Here is a 21,659-nt window from a genome sequence, read left to right on the forward strand (position 1 = left end):
ATAACGCGGTTTTTTAAGATACCTACTGTTAATATTTTTTTTCTCATGTAAGTGTTCTATGTTCTTAATGTGAATAAAGTTCTTTAAGCACAATGCAATGGGTAGGTAGTATCATCAGTGAACGTCCTGCCCGTCTCATACCTCATTTTCAATAAAATAAAACTTATTTCATTTGCCGCATAATCTCTAAGTTAGGTTTACTCTTTGATTTGATGAGGAAAATTGCAGCGTACAACATCGCAGTAAATTCCGAAAGCTCGAGTGCCAAGATGACATATAGTGTTAATGAGGCTTCGAGCACGCGTCACAAGTTGGCGCCGACCGCGCCGTGGTCGCATCATATAAGTGAGGACATTCGGCCCGCGCGCTCAGTGGAAGGAGGTAACTCGCTCTGAAACGATAGCAGTACGCGGCGCTCGCGCATCCCGGCTTTAGAGCTGGTAAATGACGTTGTTCGACGGCCGTGATGAAAATCTTGATTTCTGTTTAAACCACCACCGTAAGCACAAAGAGTCCGAGAACTTTTAGAACTCAAATTGTCAACGAATCGCATCAAAATGGTCAGTGGTAATAAAAATCCGAGCGACCCCATGAAAGTTCCACCGAAGAATCGTGAGAAGAAAAGCAACAATTACAAGAGGGCCGGCGTAATATCGAAAACATGGTTTATGTGGATGATGCCGACGTTCTGGCGCGGCTACAAGCGGGACTTGTACGACGCAGACCTAACGAAGCCAAAAGAAAACCACCTGTCTGATAAACTAGGGGATCGGCTGGAGAAGTGAGTACTTTAACTATTAAATACTTAAATAATTGCATTCTATTACATTCAGATTCAAGAAATGCTCAAAAAATGACAAATAAATAAATAAATCCTTTATTTTGCTAGAAAACATGTAACAATGGGTGTAAAATGTAAATAGTTTTAAGGTATCAATGTTATCGGCCATTTCTGGCATGCAAAATTATTATTAATGATGTGGTTTTCGTTTTTAAAACAATTCAAAATGAAATTGTTCCACATTTTTAAACATCGTGTTAATTTTCATTTAATAACACATTACTTACCAATGTTTTATTTTTTTTTCTTTTCTTGTATAAGGTTGCCAGTTATCCGCTTCACGTAAATAGGTACATGTAGAAATTAGCATGTTGTTGTGATAAGTGTCATATTACCTATGTTTGATTTACAAAGCTGACCTTATCATATTACAAGGTAGTGATCAGCAAAATGTCGATGTATTAACATTGAATCGCGGGTTTATGTAGTACATTTAGCATTATCACCAAATAGTTTTTATAAGCGAAAGTTGGAAATGAAACAAGTTGAATTTCTTATTGCAACTTAATATGTGTAAAGAATATTCAATAGTTACGTATTCAAGAGAAATGTATATAGACGTGTTACAGGGATTTAAACTACTTAAAGAAGTAACGCAAGACAATAAGCATTAAAGTACCCTAAATCAAAAATTTATTGAAGTAGGCGTTACTTTGCGGAAATTCATAATTATCAAAATGATTTGAGTTTTCTTTAGTGTTAATTCCGGCAATATTTTTCTTTAAACTAAATTAAACTGCCAAAACCTGGCACGAGACCGGTCTCGTTTTGGCGTCGATTTTGGCGAGTCAACACGTCCTGAGGACGCCTCGTGTAGAGACGTGTCGAAAGACAAATATTGGCGGAATTAACACTAAAGAAAACTCAAATCATTTTGATACCCTAAATCCCCTTTAAATCAATCGATTTAGGGTATCAAAATGGCTGGAGAAGTGAGTTTGCTTTTATAATAGAAATTCTAAAGCTGATATTATGTCTATCATATCCTTCAATTGATACAAAATTGCGGATTACCGAGCTCTGCTCGGATTTTTAAGAATGTACAAAACTTGAACAAAAAAAAACTAATGTGACCTCTAGATTCGAACCGGGGTCTTCTGCTCTCCGGATCACTCAATGTCCCATTTGAGCTATTATAGTCTTGTATATAGTGGCGAAATTTACCTTTGTATTCAACAGTTATTGTAGCCGTTTCGCATTAAAACACGGATAAAACTACATTTTTTAAAATTGGAACCTAGATCGATTTAACGCCACCGAAATCCCATGTATACTAAATTTTATGAAAATCGTTGGAGCCGTTTCCGAGATTCAGATTATATATATATATATATACAAGAATTGATCGTTTAAAGACATAAGATTAAATAATGATATATATATCAGTCTCAAGAAATATGTAAAAACATTCGCGAGCACTCTCAGAGAAATTCAAAGCTTGTAACGACTAAATTAAAACTAATATTTGTAACGAATGCAAAGGATTTATTCGATAGAAATATTCAAGTAATTAAAATTTAGAGCGTTCAAAGGTGATGTAAACATGGCAGTATTTTATGGAAATTTCTAACCTCAAACCGGTTGTGAAATCAAACCGTGATAAGAAATTGTATATAGCTATAATTAAACAACATAACATTAACTAAATGGCGTTATATTAAAGATATTTAATATATTACTAAATCTATACATGTATAAATAAAATTGGAGTGTCTGTTTGTAATATTGAAATAACCGTTATTTACTACATACATATGAATATATATACGTTAGATACACAAAAATAACATTTTGTACAATTTTTATCTGTCTGTCTATCTGTCTGTTTGTTCCGGCTAATCTCTGAAATGGCTGTACCGATTTTGACGGGACTTTTATTGGCAGGTAGCTGATGTAATAAGGAGTAACTTAGGCTACGTTTATTTTAGCAAAAAATCTTTTATTTTAGAAAAATAAAGAAATGTTGCAATGTCCAAGAAACGGTCTAACTCTAAAAGTAATATATATTTGCCGGGTCAGCTAGTCAACTTATAAATACCTCATATATCAATGGATGTTTAATTAAAGAGCCAATTTTTACTTTAATATGAGTTGATAATGTGAGCCACGATAACGAACAAGGAAACTAAATATTATAACCAATCAAAATGCTGTTTACTACGAACACTATAAAATACTTACACATAAGGATTGTAGCTCCTTAGTGATATAACTCATAATATCACATATTTTAGTTGTTCAACGCTGACAAGGAATTGTCTGATTTTTCTGCAGGAACGATAAAGATGGAAGATTATATTTTTTCCTTTGTTTGTTACGATTTAACTCAAAAACTACTCGACCGATTTTAATCATTATTTCATCATTAGAGAGAATTTTTACCGAGAAATATAGGCTATACTATATTCAAAAAATTAAGATCCTTACAAAAAATTAAATTAAAACATTGTAAGTAATCCAAAGTATCAAAATGTTAAATATAAAAATTGTATATATTCCTTACTAAAATAGATAAGCAACAATAGTTTTTGTTTAAATTATTAAGTTCATATACAGGTGGAATCAAATAGAGATGATATTGATACCATTTTATTATATATATTAATCCTAATCCAATTAAATGGTTTGTTAATTAAGGTTGTATTTATATGTGTTAATTCCACTCCAATTAAACAATTCGGATCGGGCTATTCGTTTCACGGGTATAAATATAAGTAAATAAGAAAAGTGTTCGGGTTTGAACAAGTTGTCCTATATCCTATTTTCATAATGTTGACACACTTTTTACACAAATATATTGCCCCAAATTAGACATATATAGCCTGTATTATGGGTTGCAAGACAACGATATATTTAATACAATTTACTTACTTAAACATACATAAATACATATAAACATCCATGACTCGGAAACAAACATCAATATTCAACATATAAATGCTTGCACCTTCTGGGATTCGACCCCGGGACCTCTAGCTTAGTAGGTAGGATCGCTAACCACTCGGCTATACAGGTCGTCATTTATTTGTATATTAACATATACTAATTTACATATTTACGTGCAATAATAGTTTTAACTTTTAAATTAGAATTTTAAATATTAAATAAAAATTTTATATTTTAAAACTATATTTTCTGCTTTATAGCGTCTTATGAGTTTTGTCTTGGTTTACAATAATTTACAGTGAGCTTGAAATGTAGGTAACGTATACATTTTTTTTTAAATTTGTTTGATTATGAGTCAGCATTAAAAAATACATACAACTTCAAATTTTCACCCATCTACGATCAACAGTTACTTTTGTATCGCGATTTTAGTATCGGCAATACAACGTTTTCTGGGTCAGCTAGTACTATTATACAATTTGCATGACAATTAACTTTACATTAAAAAAATATCAGCTTTTAATATACATAACAATTTATAGGAACAGTAGCAATAAAATACTTATCAGTACAACAGTTTGAAATGGTGCCATGTTAAACATCAAAATTACAACATTCAACAGTATTTTATGGAATAGCAGGACAAACGAGCGTACGGGTCACCTGGTGTTAAGTGATCACCGCCGCCCACATTCTCTTGCAACACCAGAGGAATCACAAGAGCGTTGCCGGCCTTTAAGGAAGGTGTACGCGCTTTTTTTGAAGGTACCCATGTCGGAAACACCGCACAAGGAAGCTCATTCCACAGCTTTGTAGTACGTGGAAGAAAGCTCCTTGAAAACCGCACTGTGGAGGACCGCCACACATCCAGATGGTGGGGATGATATCCTAACTTGTGGCGTGTCGTGCGAAGGTGGAATATAGGAGGAGGAATATAGGTGGAGAATAGGAAACAGTATATTGATTCTAATGCTTAAAATTTATATTAGATAGATATTAAACAATAATCATAATAAATATTTCAAGAAAAAGATTGGTCTCCGATGCGCTCCCTTAGATTATTATTTTTCACTAGATACCGCAGGCGTAGTCGCAAAGTGCGACTTTACTTTTACTACGCCCAAATGGGTGTACCTACTCGATGTGTCACATGCTCTGTTAAACTTTGCTAATAATTTAAACTAAAATGCCAGAATGCGAAGTAAAACTTTGTAAAAATAATACTACAATAAATAAGAAAGACACTGGGATCACATATCATCAGTTATTAGTTTGTATTTTATTGATTTCAATTTAAAATAACACGAAGCGTATGTTACAAAATTTGAAAGATGCCATTAAGTTTCAAGATGCTACGCACACAAGCATCTAATAGTTACCGTAATTAAGCAGGTTCTTATGTACTGCGGTATCTAGTTGTAACGCAGCGGAGACCAATCCTGATTCTGAAATCACGAATAATAAAATATTCGTACATTGGCTTAGTTCGAATCACATCGTGTGATTTGTACAGAATATATTGGGTTTGTTAAATTTTCCAACAATTAACATTTCCTGAATGCATAACATTAACTAGTACCAAAATTAACTACCTGCGAGGGTTATTTGTAAAACCGGTTTACAGTGAGGACGAAGGTACGACGTTGGCTGTACAGAGGCAACGAGAAAACTTTGCAAACAAATATATTACGATTTATTTTATATTAAAGGTTTTTGTAACGGGCAATTTTTCGCAAAAATATTAGATAAATTACAAAAAAATAAATTTTGCAAGTTTGCATGTAGTCGAATATTATTTCAAAACTAATACTGATTAGAAAAATAGTATCGACAGTTTTTCACCCCTCTAACTGCCAGAGCTAGAGTATCGGCATACCGTGCGACGATATATAGAAAGATGTTTTGTTTGATGATAACTTGGAAGAGAAGGCAAACGAACAAATACTCAATAAGGAGAGACAGTTTTTGTTATTATAAGCCACCTCCAACTATATAAGGTGCAAATTCAGCCTCACATGAAATACTGTTCTCACCTATCGGCGGGCGCTTCGCAGTACTAGTTTCTCCCTTTTCATTTCACACCAAAGAGCGGCTCGAATCATCCATGAAACACTGTTATCACCTCTGGGTGGGCGCTTCCCAGTACCAGTTTCTACCTTTCCATCTGAGCGCATACAGCAGAGACGCTCGAATCATCCACGACTAAGTCATCTCCGATCGGCTTGATTCTTTGGTATTGCGTAGAGATGTGGTTTCTCTGAGCATCTTCTACCGCATTTATCACGGGGAGTGCTCAAAAGAACTCTTCTGCTCATAAACTACTCAGGTTGATACAAGCAGCTGATATCCACCACAGAACATTACTTTTTGCCACGCACAGCCACTTTGTGGAATCAACTACCGGCTGCAGTTTTCCAGAACCAATACGACTAAGGGTAAGACTAACTACCATCTCTTGACAACTGTTGTTGCGGATGTCCATGGGCGATTGCCTCACCACTCTCCATCCTATTAGCCTCTTGCCCGTTTGCCCCCTCTTATTTAATAAGCTCTATTGTAAATTCAAATCCCATGCACTTTTATCTGTTATATAATCCTTAATTGTATAATAAGCTTTCTTTTAGAGTTTCTGTTCAACAAATATTTTATACTTTTTCAATTGTAGATTGCAAATTTCTTCTGAGATTATAAAAACGGACACATAGTCCCCTAAATGATTTGTCTATTCTCGTTAGCCTTGTCAGAGCAAGATTATGTTTATTTCTAGTGTTGCAGTTATGAATGTCACTGTTTTTTTAAACGATCTATATTTTTATGCACAAATATTAGGTTTTCAAATATGTATTGACATGGCAAAGTTAATATGTTGATCTTTTTAAATCTATCTCTCAATGAATGTCTACTAATGGATAGATTGTAGATTGCTCGAACAGCCCTATTCTGCAGCATTCAGCGGGACATAATACATATCTACTGTTACTCAATCTTTTGTTATGATGTTCTTATCTTTAATCAAAGGTAATCATACTATCTATATAATTGAACTTAGATTACATCTAGCGTACTAAACTAAATTTTAAACATATTAGTATAATTTTATTGTCTCCATTTGTAGATCATCACGTTCGCTGGGTGTGTACTGACTTGAGAAACGTGTGAACTGACATAAATCATTATTGAGATACCAACGTACATGTTGCCTCATACTAGTTCTTGATAATATTTTTAGGGTTCCGTAGCCAGTGGCAAAAAACGGAACCCTTATAAATACGTCATGTCTGTCTGTCTGTCCGTCGGTATGTCACAGCCACTTTTTTCCAAATCTATATGAACTATACTGTTGAAACTTGGTAAGTACATGTATTCTGTGAACCACATTAAGATTTTCACACAAAAATAGAAAATAAACGATAAATCTTGAGGGTTCCCCATATTTAGACCTGAAAAAAAAAAATTGTGGAGATATCTATGGATAGGTCTGATAAACTGAATATATAGATTGCGAGAGAGACGCTTCCAAAGTGGTAACATGTGTCCCCCCCCCCTGTTACTTCTATAAAACGAATGATAAAACTAAAAAAAATATATGATGTACATTACCATGCAAACTTCCACCCAAAATTGGTTTGTACGAGATCTAGTAAGTAGTTTTTTTTTAATACGTCATAAGTCGTTACAACGCACTACAAAAACTTTTATATTATGTTACTTGCTGTTACGGAACCCTCCATGGGCGAGTTCGACTCGCACTTGGCCGCTTTTTTGTTTTTTTATGTAGGAGTTTGTTTCCTTTTTTCATTTAAATGGTTGCTCAAGAAGTACTTATCAGTAAATGAGAAAATAATTTTAAGCAATTAAAATACAATTTCACTGTCTACAAGTACAGGGGAAATGTTATTGTTTTTTTTATTTATTATGTAACTAGGATACCGTTTAGTTTAAAATGGCTAATTGCTGTTATATTATACTAAAACTGGAGGGGGCACGGTGATGACCTCGCTAAATACCTTCATCGACTCTTAATCGAACCTATCAGGGTTTTTCTTGTGTGTTTTGCTTGAACTTGTTGCACTTAACGAATGAATTTTTTTTATAACAATAAGTGACGAGACGAGTAGAATGTTCAGCTGATTATGATTCAGTGCCGCTAAGGATTCTTGAAAAACCCAAAAAATTCTGGGCGTCACTATTATCAACAGCCGGCGGCCGCTCCCAAAGATTTCCACAAATCGGTGGAATCGGTCCTCATCCAACGTATACCAACAGTGCGTCTTCCGGTACGTGGTCGCCTTTCGAGGACTTTACTGCCCCAACGGTCATCTGTCCGTTGAACTATGAGCCCTGCTCATTGTGACTTCAGTTTCGCAGTCATTTGAGCAGCACTATAATGTTCTATAATTGCGCTCTGAGGAGCCTTGAGACAGAGATGTTACATCTCATTTGCCCAGTAATTTCACTAGCTACGGCGCCCTTCAGACCAAAACACAATAATGCTCATACATTACTGATTCACGGCAGAAAAAGGCACCGTTGTGGTGTCTTTAATCTTGCCGGCATCCTGTGCAAAGAGGCCTCCCACTGGTAAAAACTGGTTGTGTTTGCACATACAATATATTAGCGAAAGCGTCGAACAACGCGGGAAAGAGAGAAGAATATGCAAAGATTGAGAAGTCGTAAGTTTAATTAAAGCGACTTCTTTGGAGCTCTGAACGTACATTTTTTCATTAGTTTGTGGTAGATTTTCAATTGACAGTCACGGACTAGTAAAAAAATAAGGACTCCGTGTCACGCTACATAACAGTGTCACACCAAAACAAGCCGATTAACGTGTAAATACATAGCCCCACGCCCACACTTACACTACTACAGGCGGATAGGCGGCCATTATAAGAATTGTCATCGTCTGTGACAGATCAGTTTGCGTCTCAAAAAAATATTTTAATAATGCTGTCGTGCGTTGTGAAAAAGTCTAAAAACGATACTATATAAGTATTTGTGGCCATATATGATTATTTAAGGGGAAAAAAATTGTGTAACTAGTATCCCCCGTAAGCGCACACACTAGCCTAACGTTGCTTCACTTGCTAATATCACGGCGCGGAGTCCTTCTTTTTTTACTTGTCCGTGTTGACAGTATAAACATATTATATAAAACAATGCTTATGATTATACTCAAATAATATATAATAGTACCAGCAGGCAAGCGAAACTCTCTAAGAAAAAAGCGACTCACTCGATAGTATGAAACGACTATAATCTTGTATAAAACGGAGATAGCCGAACTCCACAACGTTTTATACAACTGTTCGCTTTCAAACTTAGCCGGATTATACTTCGTGGCCAATCGCGATACTGTAATTACTACTATTTCAAACCTAAGTCAAATACTGCACGTTTCATACTAAACTAAATTTAAATTTTTACTGAGGCAGTCCGGCCTCTTATTACGTAGTATTTACATCCGCTTTGAGTACAAAACTATACTGGTAGAGTAAGTTTGTCATTTACTATTGTGGAATTTATTTTTTATGTAATTTAAATCACTATGACTTGTTAAGGTAAAAGATTGAGTATGTAACTAATCAGAAAACAATTTTAAAAAGCGCTATACTCTTTATCGATTTAATTTTTATTAAATAACACTTAGGAAAGATCTTAAATGATTTTGTTTCAAACATAACTAAGCCTAAATAATACATATTACATAAGATGGTTTCGTCTTCAATCAAAATCACATCTAGAAATATCCGATTAAATTGAATCTCATTACATCTAACACAAGACTAAGTCCGGTCGTATAAAAATTAACATTCAAGATAAAACTGAAGATTGCATCAAATAAAAAAATTGGTCACATTCCTAGCTCCGCTCCTGGGCTATTAATAGTCCTAAGATAGTATTACCTGGAGTACGTTTACCTCTTGAAGCCTGCTTTTTACACTATAAAGCATTTATAGTATGGACTTAAATAGCTCTCTCATTAGATAGGAACTGGTCCGGCGAACATCCTAAGGGCTCTGCACATCCCAATAGAATTATATGTCTAGACGCCCGCGGACTTTCACCTCCACACACATACCAGTCGCAAGTGGCGTGCCTTACATCGATGTATACTTAGTCATTAGACTTAGCCATAAAAACTGTTACAATTAAAAATAAACAAAATATTACATTTGAATTTGGAATCTGTCATTTTTATATGATTGTTCATCGAGTTGTCTCATTTTGGCGCCAATACATTGTACAATATTTTGCGATATTAAAATGGAGTGGGGTTGTAAAGAGAACCGCATTACACAAAGTAGGCATGGAGCTAAATGGAATTGTTAAAATTATGGAGAGCATACGCTTAGTATTAGTATAATGTTTGAGTACGGGGTTATTAATAGGTTCTTTGTTTCTGTATTTATAGCAAGACTAGGTAATAATAAACAAATTATAACTATAATATTTATAATACTATGATTACATTAAATTAAAAATATCATTACGGGAAAGTGTACTAAGAATACTGGCAGCATTTCCGCATTGGATAGCTCTATGCTGATCCGTTGACTCGAATAACTGCCAGAGTTCGGGTTTCCAGTAGCCTTATTGAGGCGCGAAGATAGTATTTTGTACATTCTCCGCGCCTCTGGGCCAAGTGGCTCGACACCAAACGGCACAAAGACTCGTGTTAAACATTGAACTCCTCCGAAACGGCTTGACCGATTCTCATGAAATTTTGAGTGCATATTGTTGAGGTCTGAGAGTCGGACAACATCTATTTTTCATCCCCCTAAATGTAAAGGGTGGTCGACACGAATTTTTTTTTAAATTTTTTTGACATTTTTTTTAAATTTGTTTCATTATGAGTCAGCATTAAAAAATACATAGAACTTCAAATTTTCAGCCATCTACGATCAACAGTTACTTTTGTATCGCGATTTTAATATCGGCAATAGAACGTTTGCTGGGTCAGCTAGTAATAATATATATAATTATATTTTAGGAATATATCAAATATTGGAACACTTCTTCTTAAGTTATTACGTAATTAGCTAACCTAGCAATATCTTATAGTTGATTATATCAATATTAAAATCCTTTGTTTCACATAACTAGATTAACTTGGTGCTCGCATAATACAATGTGTCTTTTTTTCATTAAAATACTATTTATCTCTCAAGTCATACATATTAAATAATGCTTACTGCGATGGCCAAGTCTACCTATTTATTTAACACATAAAATATATTTAATATTGATATGGTCTAAGATGTTGCTAGGTTAACTAATTTTATTTTATTTTACTTTATTCGACAAACCAACAATATTTAAGCACAAATGTAAAAATATCAACAAGGAGACTTAAAACTAAAAGACACATAGCAAAAATATCAATAACTGGCATGTACAAAAGATTTAGAGACATACAGATTATTTAAAGTAGTGTAACAAGAATAATAGTAATTTCTACAACTTAGCTCCCTTACGCAGGGGGTCAATGACAGTATGACGAAAGCAGGTTGATGTTGAACTAAATAAATTGAGTTGCTGATTATTTTGAGAAACTGTATTAAATTGGCGACAAATACGATTGATGCAGGAGTGATATGCTAGGTTAGTACGTAATTAGTAACGTTTTATCTTCATTTATACACTATTTACTTATTAATAGTGATTTTATTCTAAATTTAAAGCTTCAATATCTGCTACAATTGCTTTATTATGTTTTTTCTTTTAAAGTGATAAATTTAAAACAAATTTTATTTGTTTATTAATCCTTGAAGTGAGGGTTATCACTTAAAAAAAACAATAACAAATTGTTTAGATTTACAAGAGCGACATCTCAAGTCAATTTCCTAATATGCAGATATTGGGGTTGATCAGGTTATCAACTGTAAAGTAGTTCCTGTAGATGAAACCACAACCTGAGAGTTTAACAAAGCATACAAGATTTTATGAGGATACGTCACTCGAACGGTTAGCTCAGTTGGGAGAGCACTGGCACGGAACGCCAGAGGTCGTGGGTTCGAGTCCCGCATCGTTCATAAAATTTTATTTGAGAATTGCTTTATATTTTTGATGATCGGTCAGCCAGTCAGTGAGTGACAAAATAAAGATTCTTTGACTAGTTATTATTCTCAAACTACTGGTTAAAATTGAATGAAGTTTGAAATACACCGTGTTTATACAATACCTGCTTGGTTACTGAAAATTCAGGTTTCTAGTTTAATCCACAACGAAGTTGGTCAAAATAGCCTGAAATACTTCGAGAAAAGGATGGTATAGCCATGCCGCTTGTTTTTGTTTGACTTGGCGGGGGCAGTGCAGGCAAAGTATCAACTCATTATCGACCTTCATTACGAATTAGAACAATAAATATATAATAATTATTAAATATAATTTCTTAACGATTAAAATGTAGTTATAAAAAAAATTCTTATAAAAATTAAGAAGAATATTTTGTAACCTATAATTGTTATTCATTCCATCCACTGAGGAGCGCGGTATAAATACTTTACAACTAAAACCCTTATCTAAATTTGCATTGCTTTACAATAATACAATTTTTTTAATTGATTTTAGTACCAGCTTTTACACGCTTCGGTAAATCACATTATTGATTAATCATATTATATTATAAAAAAGTGCCTCACCGTGTCTGTCTTTCAGAACGAGACAAACAGAGGAAATTGTCGAATTGTTAGTTTTAACATATCATTTTCACTTGTAGTATGTACTTGTAGTATGAGAGGAGTTTATTCAGAGGAGGAGAAGTTATATTTAGTCGCCCACAAATCCAAGATTTCTTAATATTATTCCATTTGTGTTTAGGTCTTTTTTTTTCCTAATTAGCCAGAAAAATATACGAATATCCGAATTAAATAAAAATAAAATTCTAATCACACAAATCTGATTTCAAAAGAAGGTTTATAATAATAATAATATTGACACACGTTTTACACAAATTATCTTGCCCCAAGTTAAGCATATATAGCCTGTGGTATGGGTTACAAGACATTGATATATTTAATACAATATACTTACTTAAACATACATAAATTCATATAAACATACATATAATCATACATAAATACATTTAAACATCCATGACTCGGAAACAAACATCCATATTCATCATATAAATGCTTGCACCTACCAGGATTCTAACCCGGGACCTCTAGCTTAGGTAGGTAGGATCGCTAACCACTCTGCTATACAGGTCGTCAGAATATTATCGTCGGTTTATGAATCAGATAATTTCGAAAAATATAGAATAATACTTACTAAACACTATTGTTTTAAATACCTAAACAGCTCAAAGTTATAATATATTATGCATTATATTATTATTCAGTAGGTAATCATTACTTGTATCACAAGGCATTGTGTACAATTTACAAGGACTATGTTAATTTGTATTTACCTTTCTGATTTTAACTACTAGATAACTGCAAGAAATGATAGATGATATTCAAATAAATGTAAGAAATGATATTTTAAATAATTAATTTAAAACTGTCTTGTAGAAAATATTACCGAGCGTAGCAAATATTTTGTTGAAAGAAATCGGACGTAAGAAGGTTTCAGACACGCAAAGTAACTCGAATCGAATTTGAATATTAAAATTATTCACCTTTTTCATAACAAGTACTCAATGCTTCCTTTAAAATATTTTATTTATTTGTGAGACTGACATACTCTCCTGCGACAGATTAAAATGCGCATGGACTTTTATAATTCTACTTGTGACTTATAGAAACATAAATTATATCATAAAGATTATCAGCATTAAGTAAATTTTGAGAGTGCAGGAAGCATTAAGATAATATATCTTCACTAAAATTTAAATATAATACAGAACTGAGAATTAAACCTTGGGGCATACCACTTAATTTTATTTCATTGCGACCAGAAAGGAAGTTAATGAACAGCGATTTTACGTGAGCAGATAAGCAGAAATTACCACCATAAGAGATTACCTTTGACGCAATTCAATGATAATTTAAAATATAAAATTAACAAATGATCCACCTTGTCAAACGCTTTCTGAAAGAACATGTTGTGTCTATTAGAGTTTTACTATAAAAGCCGTTAAATATCGGTGAAGAGTATTGCTACGGTAAAAAGGAAATTCGCAATTTATTATTTTGGAAGTAACGTATTATAGTTTATTTTATGGGTTTTATTTGTGTTTGATAATTTTTATGAGATAAATGTTGAGAACTTATTTGTTGAAAAATTGCTCAAAAATATTATTTACAGCTGTGTTCACAGACATTGGAACAATAATGCCGTTTTTATCGTAATAAGGTACAACCACGGTAAAACATATATACGATGATTTCCATATTATAGATGAACTTCAAAAATTTTAATAAATTTTTAAATTTTGTAAATCTTGATTAAGTCATTAATCGTGAATTAGACGAGCCGACTTGTCATACAAATTAACAAACGAATTAAAATATGACTTACGTCTCATATGATAATAATGTGGTGTTATTAATTGATTTGTAATTGTCCAATTAAATGCATGAGTAATATATTTAATAAACGTATAACACGTGTTGTTAATATGTCCATTGATAATAAAATGTCATTAGTTAGTAGTAATTAAAACATTAATTCGAATAATTGAAAACCCACTCCATTTTATTTTTCATATATAGTTTTTACTAATGTATCGCTCCGAAAAATATTTATTGTTTGTTCTATTTCAATCGGTTCACAAACCGAAAAGTAGAAAATACGCGCTATTTTGTATTAATTAACAATTTTTTTACTGTTGAATGGAAATCTCTGATTGATATGCATTGTCAAACTGGACAAATTTTAACTTACAGCTGTTTTAAGTAGTAGCATATGATAATTAGTAGGGTTTCATGAAAATAATTTAAATTCCATAAAAGTGTGAATATATCCAATTCAACTGTCAAATCTACGAGGACAAAGTCGGGGGACATATAACAAGTATCTTATTATATTATTTATTCAAAATACAAGCTATAAGCCAATATTTGAATAATGTTTTTACATGCATAATTTTATCAGATAATGAAGCAATGTCGAATCAAATGTAAGTACATAGGTATTAACTTATTGTTTCAATATTAAAATTCATGAGTTTTGACGTGCGATTGCGTGTTGACGTGGCACAAAGTCAGATAAATACCGATACTTCATTAGATTAGTGGAATAAACGCAGTAAACGTCATTAGCGTCAAACATTTCGACCAAAAACCTAGTTTTTACAAGAGAGTTAGTTGATTAAAGAAAAGGTGATAGCTCCACGTAATAATGCACTCTACGAGGTGAATGTGATAGACAGCTAATGAGCACATCCGTCTCACTATCGACCGCGTAAATAGAAAAACTACTTCCATAAATAAGAATTAACTGCAAACACATAAACTTAAATAGGCGCAAGGAGTTCTTTATTTTGTATGTATTGAATGAGACTACGCTACCTCGCTCGGTATGCGACGCTGGTTTGGGTAAAATTCTCTCGCTCAAGTTCATTTAGGCTGTGAAGTCAGGATAAAACTTATAATAGTAGATATACAATTATAATTATATAAATAAGTCACATCACATCATCTAGATAACTTACGAAACTAAGACGTGGTTGCTAACTTTGGGTCGCTCAGAGGGCAATGGCTATGCGTGGAATTTTCCTGAGAAAACGAATCAAAAATGAGGAGATCCGTACAAACAAAGTCCAGATGATTTATTTAGATTGCGAAACTGAAGTGGCAGTGGTGACAGATGGCCGTTGGGGCAGTAAAGTTCTAGAATGTCGACCACTGGAAGACTCAGTGGTGGTAGTGCTTCCACAAGATAGATCGATGATCTGGTCAAAATTGCCGAGATACTTCAGATGAAGGTAGGGGAGGGCCGATCATCGGGGAGATCTTTGCCGAGGCCTCGCGCTATAGCCCAGCACTGGACGTCTTTCGGCTGAAGTGATGTGATATATTGTAAATGTTATGACATTATGAATATAGAAAAAAAGCAGTATTTTTTAACCTTGCCACTCTGTCGTTTTCACTTCTGTTTTAAGCACACACCGTTTTTATACAAGATTATTAAGTAAAGTAAAGTTTGAAACACACGTTGGAACAGAGACTGAACATTATCATATTAGCAAATACGTCACGTGAGCATGCAGTCATCAGTTTGAAAATGATACTTTTGATTGGAGTGTCTGCTTGGACCTGACGTCACTGTGACGTCATTAAGATGGCGACAAGGTCCATTTTTAAAGCAGAGGGCTAGTATTCAGAGAATTCGATTCAAGAAAAAATAACGGGATGCACTCCGGGAGTGCCGAAAGAAGTGAAAACTTGAAAATTAACGTTGTGCATTTTTCTATATTTTGGGAAAGTTAATTTCGCACGAATTGCATTATGTATCACTATAAAAGAGCATTTATGTGGTATTATCATTTATATCGTACACAAAAATGACAATTTAGATAAAATAAAAAATTTAACACGAAACTATTACAATTATTTTACATTAAAAAGTTTACCTCTCAGAAAAATCAACTTGCACCCATAATTTCAACGACTGTCTTACGAATTTTTAATCAGGTCACGTGTCCTGACGTGAGTTTGACAATTTGTACCCATCCCAAGATGGGATGGGTACAAATTATCCAACTTTTTTTTTCCATCGAAAACTACCAGACTTCTTAACTTTCATCATCATAATATTATAAGCATCATCAATCATATAAGCTGCTATTTTCGCCTGGATTCGCTCAAACAGATACGCGTTGTCCATATTGTTTTTATGAATAAATTTATTTGACACATTACCCATAAAATTTTACTGACCTTCTTGTCAAACAGTCAGTATTCGATTACAGAAACCCGCCTTCCGGCCTATTTCACTCGTCGTTCCGGGTAGGTAATTGTGATGACATGCTTCTTATTGGTTAATGTGTGGTGACTGCCACAAAGACGCATCGATGAGTGTACGAACGACAGGAACCGGACCATCATTAACCAATTTAGACGAGTACTTTGGACTTGTTTAGTACAACGATCACAAATATTACAACATGTTAACTCAACTACTACTTTACTTGTTATTAAAATAGAGAACAGTTGGTTTCCCGTTTGGAACTTTATGTACTTAACAGGAACTGCTCACTGGTCAATGCTTGAGTGCAGTCAAAAAAAACAAATTTTTGGAGTTTATATTCTAGTGGTATTTTTACCTGAAATTGGATTAGAAGGTATTTTTTTTATGACAATAGGGATAAGATGATGTTCAGCTGATGGTAATTATAGGCTCAGGATTCTTGAAACACCCAAATATTCTGACCGGCACTACAATTGCACTCGTCACCTTGAGACATAAGATGTTACGTCTCATTTGCCCACTAATATCACTAGCTGCGGCGCCCTTCAGACCGAAACACAATAATGCTTACATATTACTCCTCTCGGCACAAAAAGGCACCGTTGTGGTACATATAATCTAGCCAGCATTCTGTGCAAAGGAGCCTCCCAAATGAATTAAAAACTATTGAATTGCATACAGGTTTTAAATTGCGAATCACAATACTAATCTGCTTACAGATGTAAAATATTGTTGTTACTTGTCGCATCATCAAATTTGTGTTCTCATTACTAACTAAATGTTATTACATATCTTCCATTAGGCTTCATTTAAATGAAGCAATATTTTTTTCATTCGGACTACTTTAAAATGGAAATCAGAGATTGCCCATATTATTGCCAAAAAAGGACTTAAGTTTACTTAAAAATACTAAGCTCTTTTGGCTTGTATGATTTGTATTGAAATAATAATATATAACTCACACAGTGAGTCAGGGGTCACGCATTGTTTGTTTAACGCAAACTGCAATTGAAGAGTTAGGGCCACTTGCCACTGATTGTATTAACCGTAAGTACACATGCCCCATGCCTATGTTCCAACTCAACAATAAGTGGAGGATCTTCTTCAATATCAGCAATAACTTTCATGATTCATACTCCCGCTGTTCGAAGTATGGTAACTGAAATTCAACAGCTATCAACTGTCAAAACCTTACAATTATAAAACTTATTTCGATAAGGCCGCATCTGTGCACCGAATTTAGTTAGTAACATGCTTAGGAATCAATGACGACAAAATTTTGCTCTTTTTTAAACCGAAAATTAGTTTTATTTCTCGGTAAAGTTTCCGAAACCTGAATTCACTTTATAGTTTAATAAGATACAAACAGAGGCGTCAAGACAGACAAGGGTCATCTGATGGTAAGGTATCACCGCAAATAAATTACGCATACTTTTTTAAGGTATCCATGTCACATAGACTTGGAAACTCCGCGCTGGGAAATACATTTTTCATTTATCTCTGTTTTGAGTCAAAATTTGTCGCATTAGAAATTAGCGGACATCGTCATTATCAACTTGAGTGTAAACAAAGTTTTTATTCTAACCATTTATTGAGTTTAATTAAAAGGAATTAATAAATTGAATCCGAACGGTGATTGGCAATTATTATTAAATTCGGTGGTTCGTTTCTTTGTTGGCAGTTAGAGTAATTCTATTTCATTTACATTATTACTACCTTCTACTTGTCTGGTGTTTTATAGCATTATTACAGCAAAGCATTAGTAGTCATTAGTCTGTTAATCTCGTCAACTTTATATTATTGCTTTGTCTATAGGTTTTTAAAATGATGATATATTTTTAGTCTATTATCGAGTATCAGTCGATTCTATTACAAAATCTCTTAGCTGCACTGAAATTATCTCAGAATTATCAATAACATTAAAAAAAATCACTTGTGAAGACCACACAGGCTAAGTACTTTGTGAAATATTTTCTTTAGTGTTGTTTCTAGCGTAAAAGTCAAAACCCTGCGTTAACAGAAATGTACCTACATCTTTCATGACTGGCTTAGAGTTGGGGCTTATTTACAAAAGGCAACCAAATTTGAGAGACGTAAGTGCTAACTCTATACCAATTTCCGCTTAAGCATTTTATATTCACCAATATATATCCCGTTTTAATATTTTAGATTCAATCTCAACTTCGTGAGCAGTCAGTACCACTCAGCTCAGTGGCTTATCTGAACGGTCTACTGCCAAGTCAGTGCCGACTTGTTACTGAGTCAGTCGCAAGTACAGTAATGTTGCTTGCTGTCAATAAAAAATAAATCTGTCGAAAAGGATTCAAGAACATTCAAGAATTGAAACTTAATGGTAACTTAAAAGGGACTAATTTTCTGAAATTACATCCCTGAAGCCGAAATTGTCAATGTTATTTGCAGTTTTTTGTCTGGAAAACCATCTCGCTATTTTCTATTCTGTCATCAATCTAATGTTTAATCCAAAGCCGTTCTTTTCAGACATTTCTTAATTTAACATTTTCTTGAAGTCTTCCAACAACGAAAACGAAATTGCCTCCACTAATAGTTACATTATTGCAAATACTACCGTTTCCGCGAATTTTAGTACATTTTCTTTACTGATTTGAATAAAATGTGAACATTGTGTAGAAAATACCACGACTACTAAAAAAACTATGACAGCATAGGGTTTATAGCACCCTTTGTAAATTAGCTTTTAGTAAAAGCTGAGTTACAAGGGGTACGTTACTGACTGCAAAATTTTCAGTCCTGACTCCCAACAGAGCAGCTTGAATATTTTTAAGTTTAGTGAAGAGTAAATTATAAAATTAAATATCATAAGTACCTTAATTATAGCCATCTAATGTTGCAACAAATCTACAAGGAATTTGTTATTCTAGGTGATTGTTTTGCATTGGTAGCTTGCGATAAAATAAATGGGTGTTTACCTAATTTTTCATTTGGCTTAGCTTATTCAATTTTATCAAATCTCTACAAATTTATCAGAAAAGTATGTAGAAAAAGACAAAGTATGAAGTTTGACATATCCCACATCAGCATATTTTGTGATTTCTAGAAAATTACGAAGACGTGTTTAATGTTCGGTAAAACCTAAAATTATACACACAAGGTCACAACCAGGCAATATCACCTTTTTATTTGCTAATACCTGTTCTAAATGCCAAATAGCATAACGTATTAATTCCGAACACGTGTTTTATATATTACTTTGAATGCACAAAATTATCTGATATTATTACATTAAGTTTTGAATAAATCATGTAAAACAAAGTAGTAGGAAATTCTATTAATTTCAAAATTAGAACGATTTTAGACCATAATAAGATCATGAGACAAAACTCATTTATGACAGCGGGTTTGGTGGGTTTTGTAGTAGCTTTAGTAAAGTCTAAGCATATAATGGTTTATCGACGCATTCTCGTCAGAGGTGGTCTTATGGATCTTGGTCTTCACTATACGCTTTATTCTTTTTTTTTTCACTATACTGAGACAGATAAAGAAGAACAATACGGATTTCGACTCAGAAAAGTAAGGCAAATAACTTGGTAAACCAACCGCTTCGTTCTGAAACGTCAAATAATATTTGTTAAACAAAGTAACAAATCTATGAGTTATCTTAGAATATTGACACTAATATTCTAAGCGTAAAGGTAATATATTCAAGTCAACCAACACTCGTCGACACTCTGGCTCCTTCTCATGTCCAAGATACGTCAGTTGGTGCTGGGGCTGCTGCTTCGACTGCCGAAGACAGCAAGCGTCGCAAATATGTTGGTCTCAGTGGGTCATACATCTTTGTGCTATTTGGTGTCGAGACACTTGGCCCGTGGGGCCCAGAGGCGCGCGAATGTTCAAAATACTATCTTCGCGCCTCGCCTAGCAGCTATTTCGGTCAACGGATCAGCCTTGCTATCCAACGCGGTAATGCTGCCAGTATTCTTGGTACGCTTCCACGTAATGATAGTTTTCATATATAATTTTATGTGGTCATAGTATTGTAAATATAGTTATAAGATTTGTTTTGTTTGAATAATAATATTATAACTCAACCAATAAAATATAATTTGTATAGAGGACCTGACAGTCCATTACGTGATCAATTTTGACTTGTCAATGTGTGCGTTAGCTAGTGGTTTAATATTCAGAATACTTCGGAGCTAATTTCAAGCGTAACTGCTTACGAATTATCAATCAAGATCGGTTATAGTAACAAAAGATTCGCTTACCTTCTATAGTTTGCTGTATCTCCGTTAGAGGTGTTCTTCTTTCTTGAATGCTTTGTTTATATCTTGGAGGCTACGGTTTGGATAGAATTTCATTTACCCTTCATCAATTGTTTGACCTTAGATAATTTATACGTCTAGATAGATAGATAGAGTATCTCGCTGTTAGACAACTGTGACAGTTTAGTGAGATGCTACGTCTTACAATCGCGATTTGTGTGACACTTCGTGTTAGTACGCGTGAATTGCTCCAAATAGAGGGTAGTTCTAAAGTATTTTTTTTTTCGATGATTTTACAGCTGTCATAGTGTATCTAGACGTATAAATGATCTGTTTGACAACTGCGGCTAATGCTGCGTCTTGTTATTTTTTATTTATCTAAGGCTTTGTGTAGGCTTCACCTGTATGTATGTATGTATTAGTAACGGAATCTGTACTCGATATTATGTAATCAAACTTTTCATATCTTCATATCTGGGATTAAATATACAAATATAAAAATCTAGCAACATAAAATTTTTGATATGCATTTTAAATTTTGATACAAATTAAATCTATACATTATATTTTCATTGCTTTAGCCTTGGCATTCTGTACAGGAACACCAGCATAACAAAATGTATGCATGTGTGTTACCAAATTATTCATCGTTATTTCCACAACAATAATGACTTTAGTGTTGTTATGGGTTTTTAGCTCCAAAGATTAAGTAATAACTTGTATGGACAAAAATATTGCAATAGACGTTGTTCTATATATAATAAAAAAATAATGTTTTTATATGAATTTGTCAATAACATATCATAACATCAAAAATTACTTCGTAAAAT

General features: G+C 33.6%; 1 protein-coding gene across 3 annotated transcripts in view; it reads left to right on the forward strand.

Moving 5' to 3' along the window:
* Positions 1 to 352: 352 nt before the first annotated feature.
* The window catches only part of LOC126971329 (ATP-binding cassette subfamily C member 4-like), an 87,600-nt gene continuing 66,293 nt past the window's right edge, over positions 353 to 21,659 (forward strand). For 2 of the 3 annotated variants that reach the window (XM_050817567.1, XM_050817568.1), the window contains exon 1: positions 353 to 781. In XM_050817567.1, coding sequence (XP_050673524.1) covers positions 558 to 781 — 224 coding nt within the window. In that variant the 5' untranslated portion in view covers positions 353 to 557. Of the gene's footprint in view, positions 782 to 1,769; positions 1,774 to 21,659 lie in introns of those variants that run through there. The other variant, XM_050817569.1, reaches the window with a different exon arrangement.

This window comes from Leptidea sinapis, chromosome 23 (genome assembly GCF_905404315.1).
Source record: "Leptidea sinapis chromosome 23, ilLepSina1.1, whole genome shotgun sequence".
Taxonomy (NCBI): Eukaryota; Metazoa; Arthropoda; class Insecta; order Lepidoptera; family Pieridae; genus Leptidea; species Leptidea sinapis.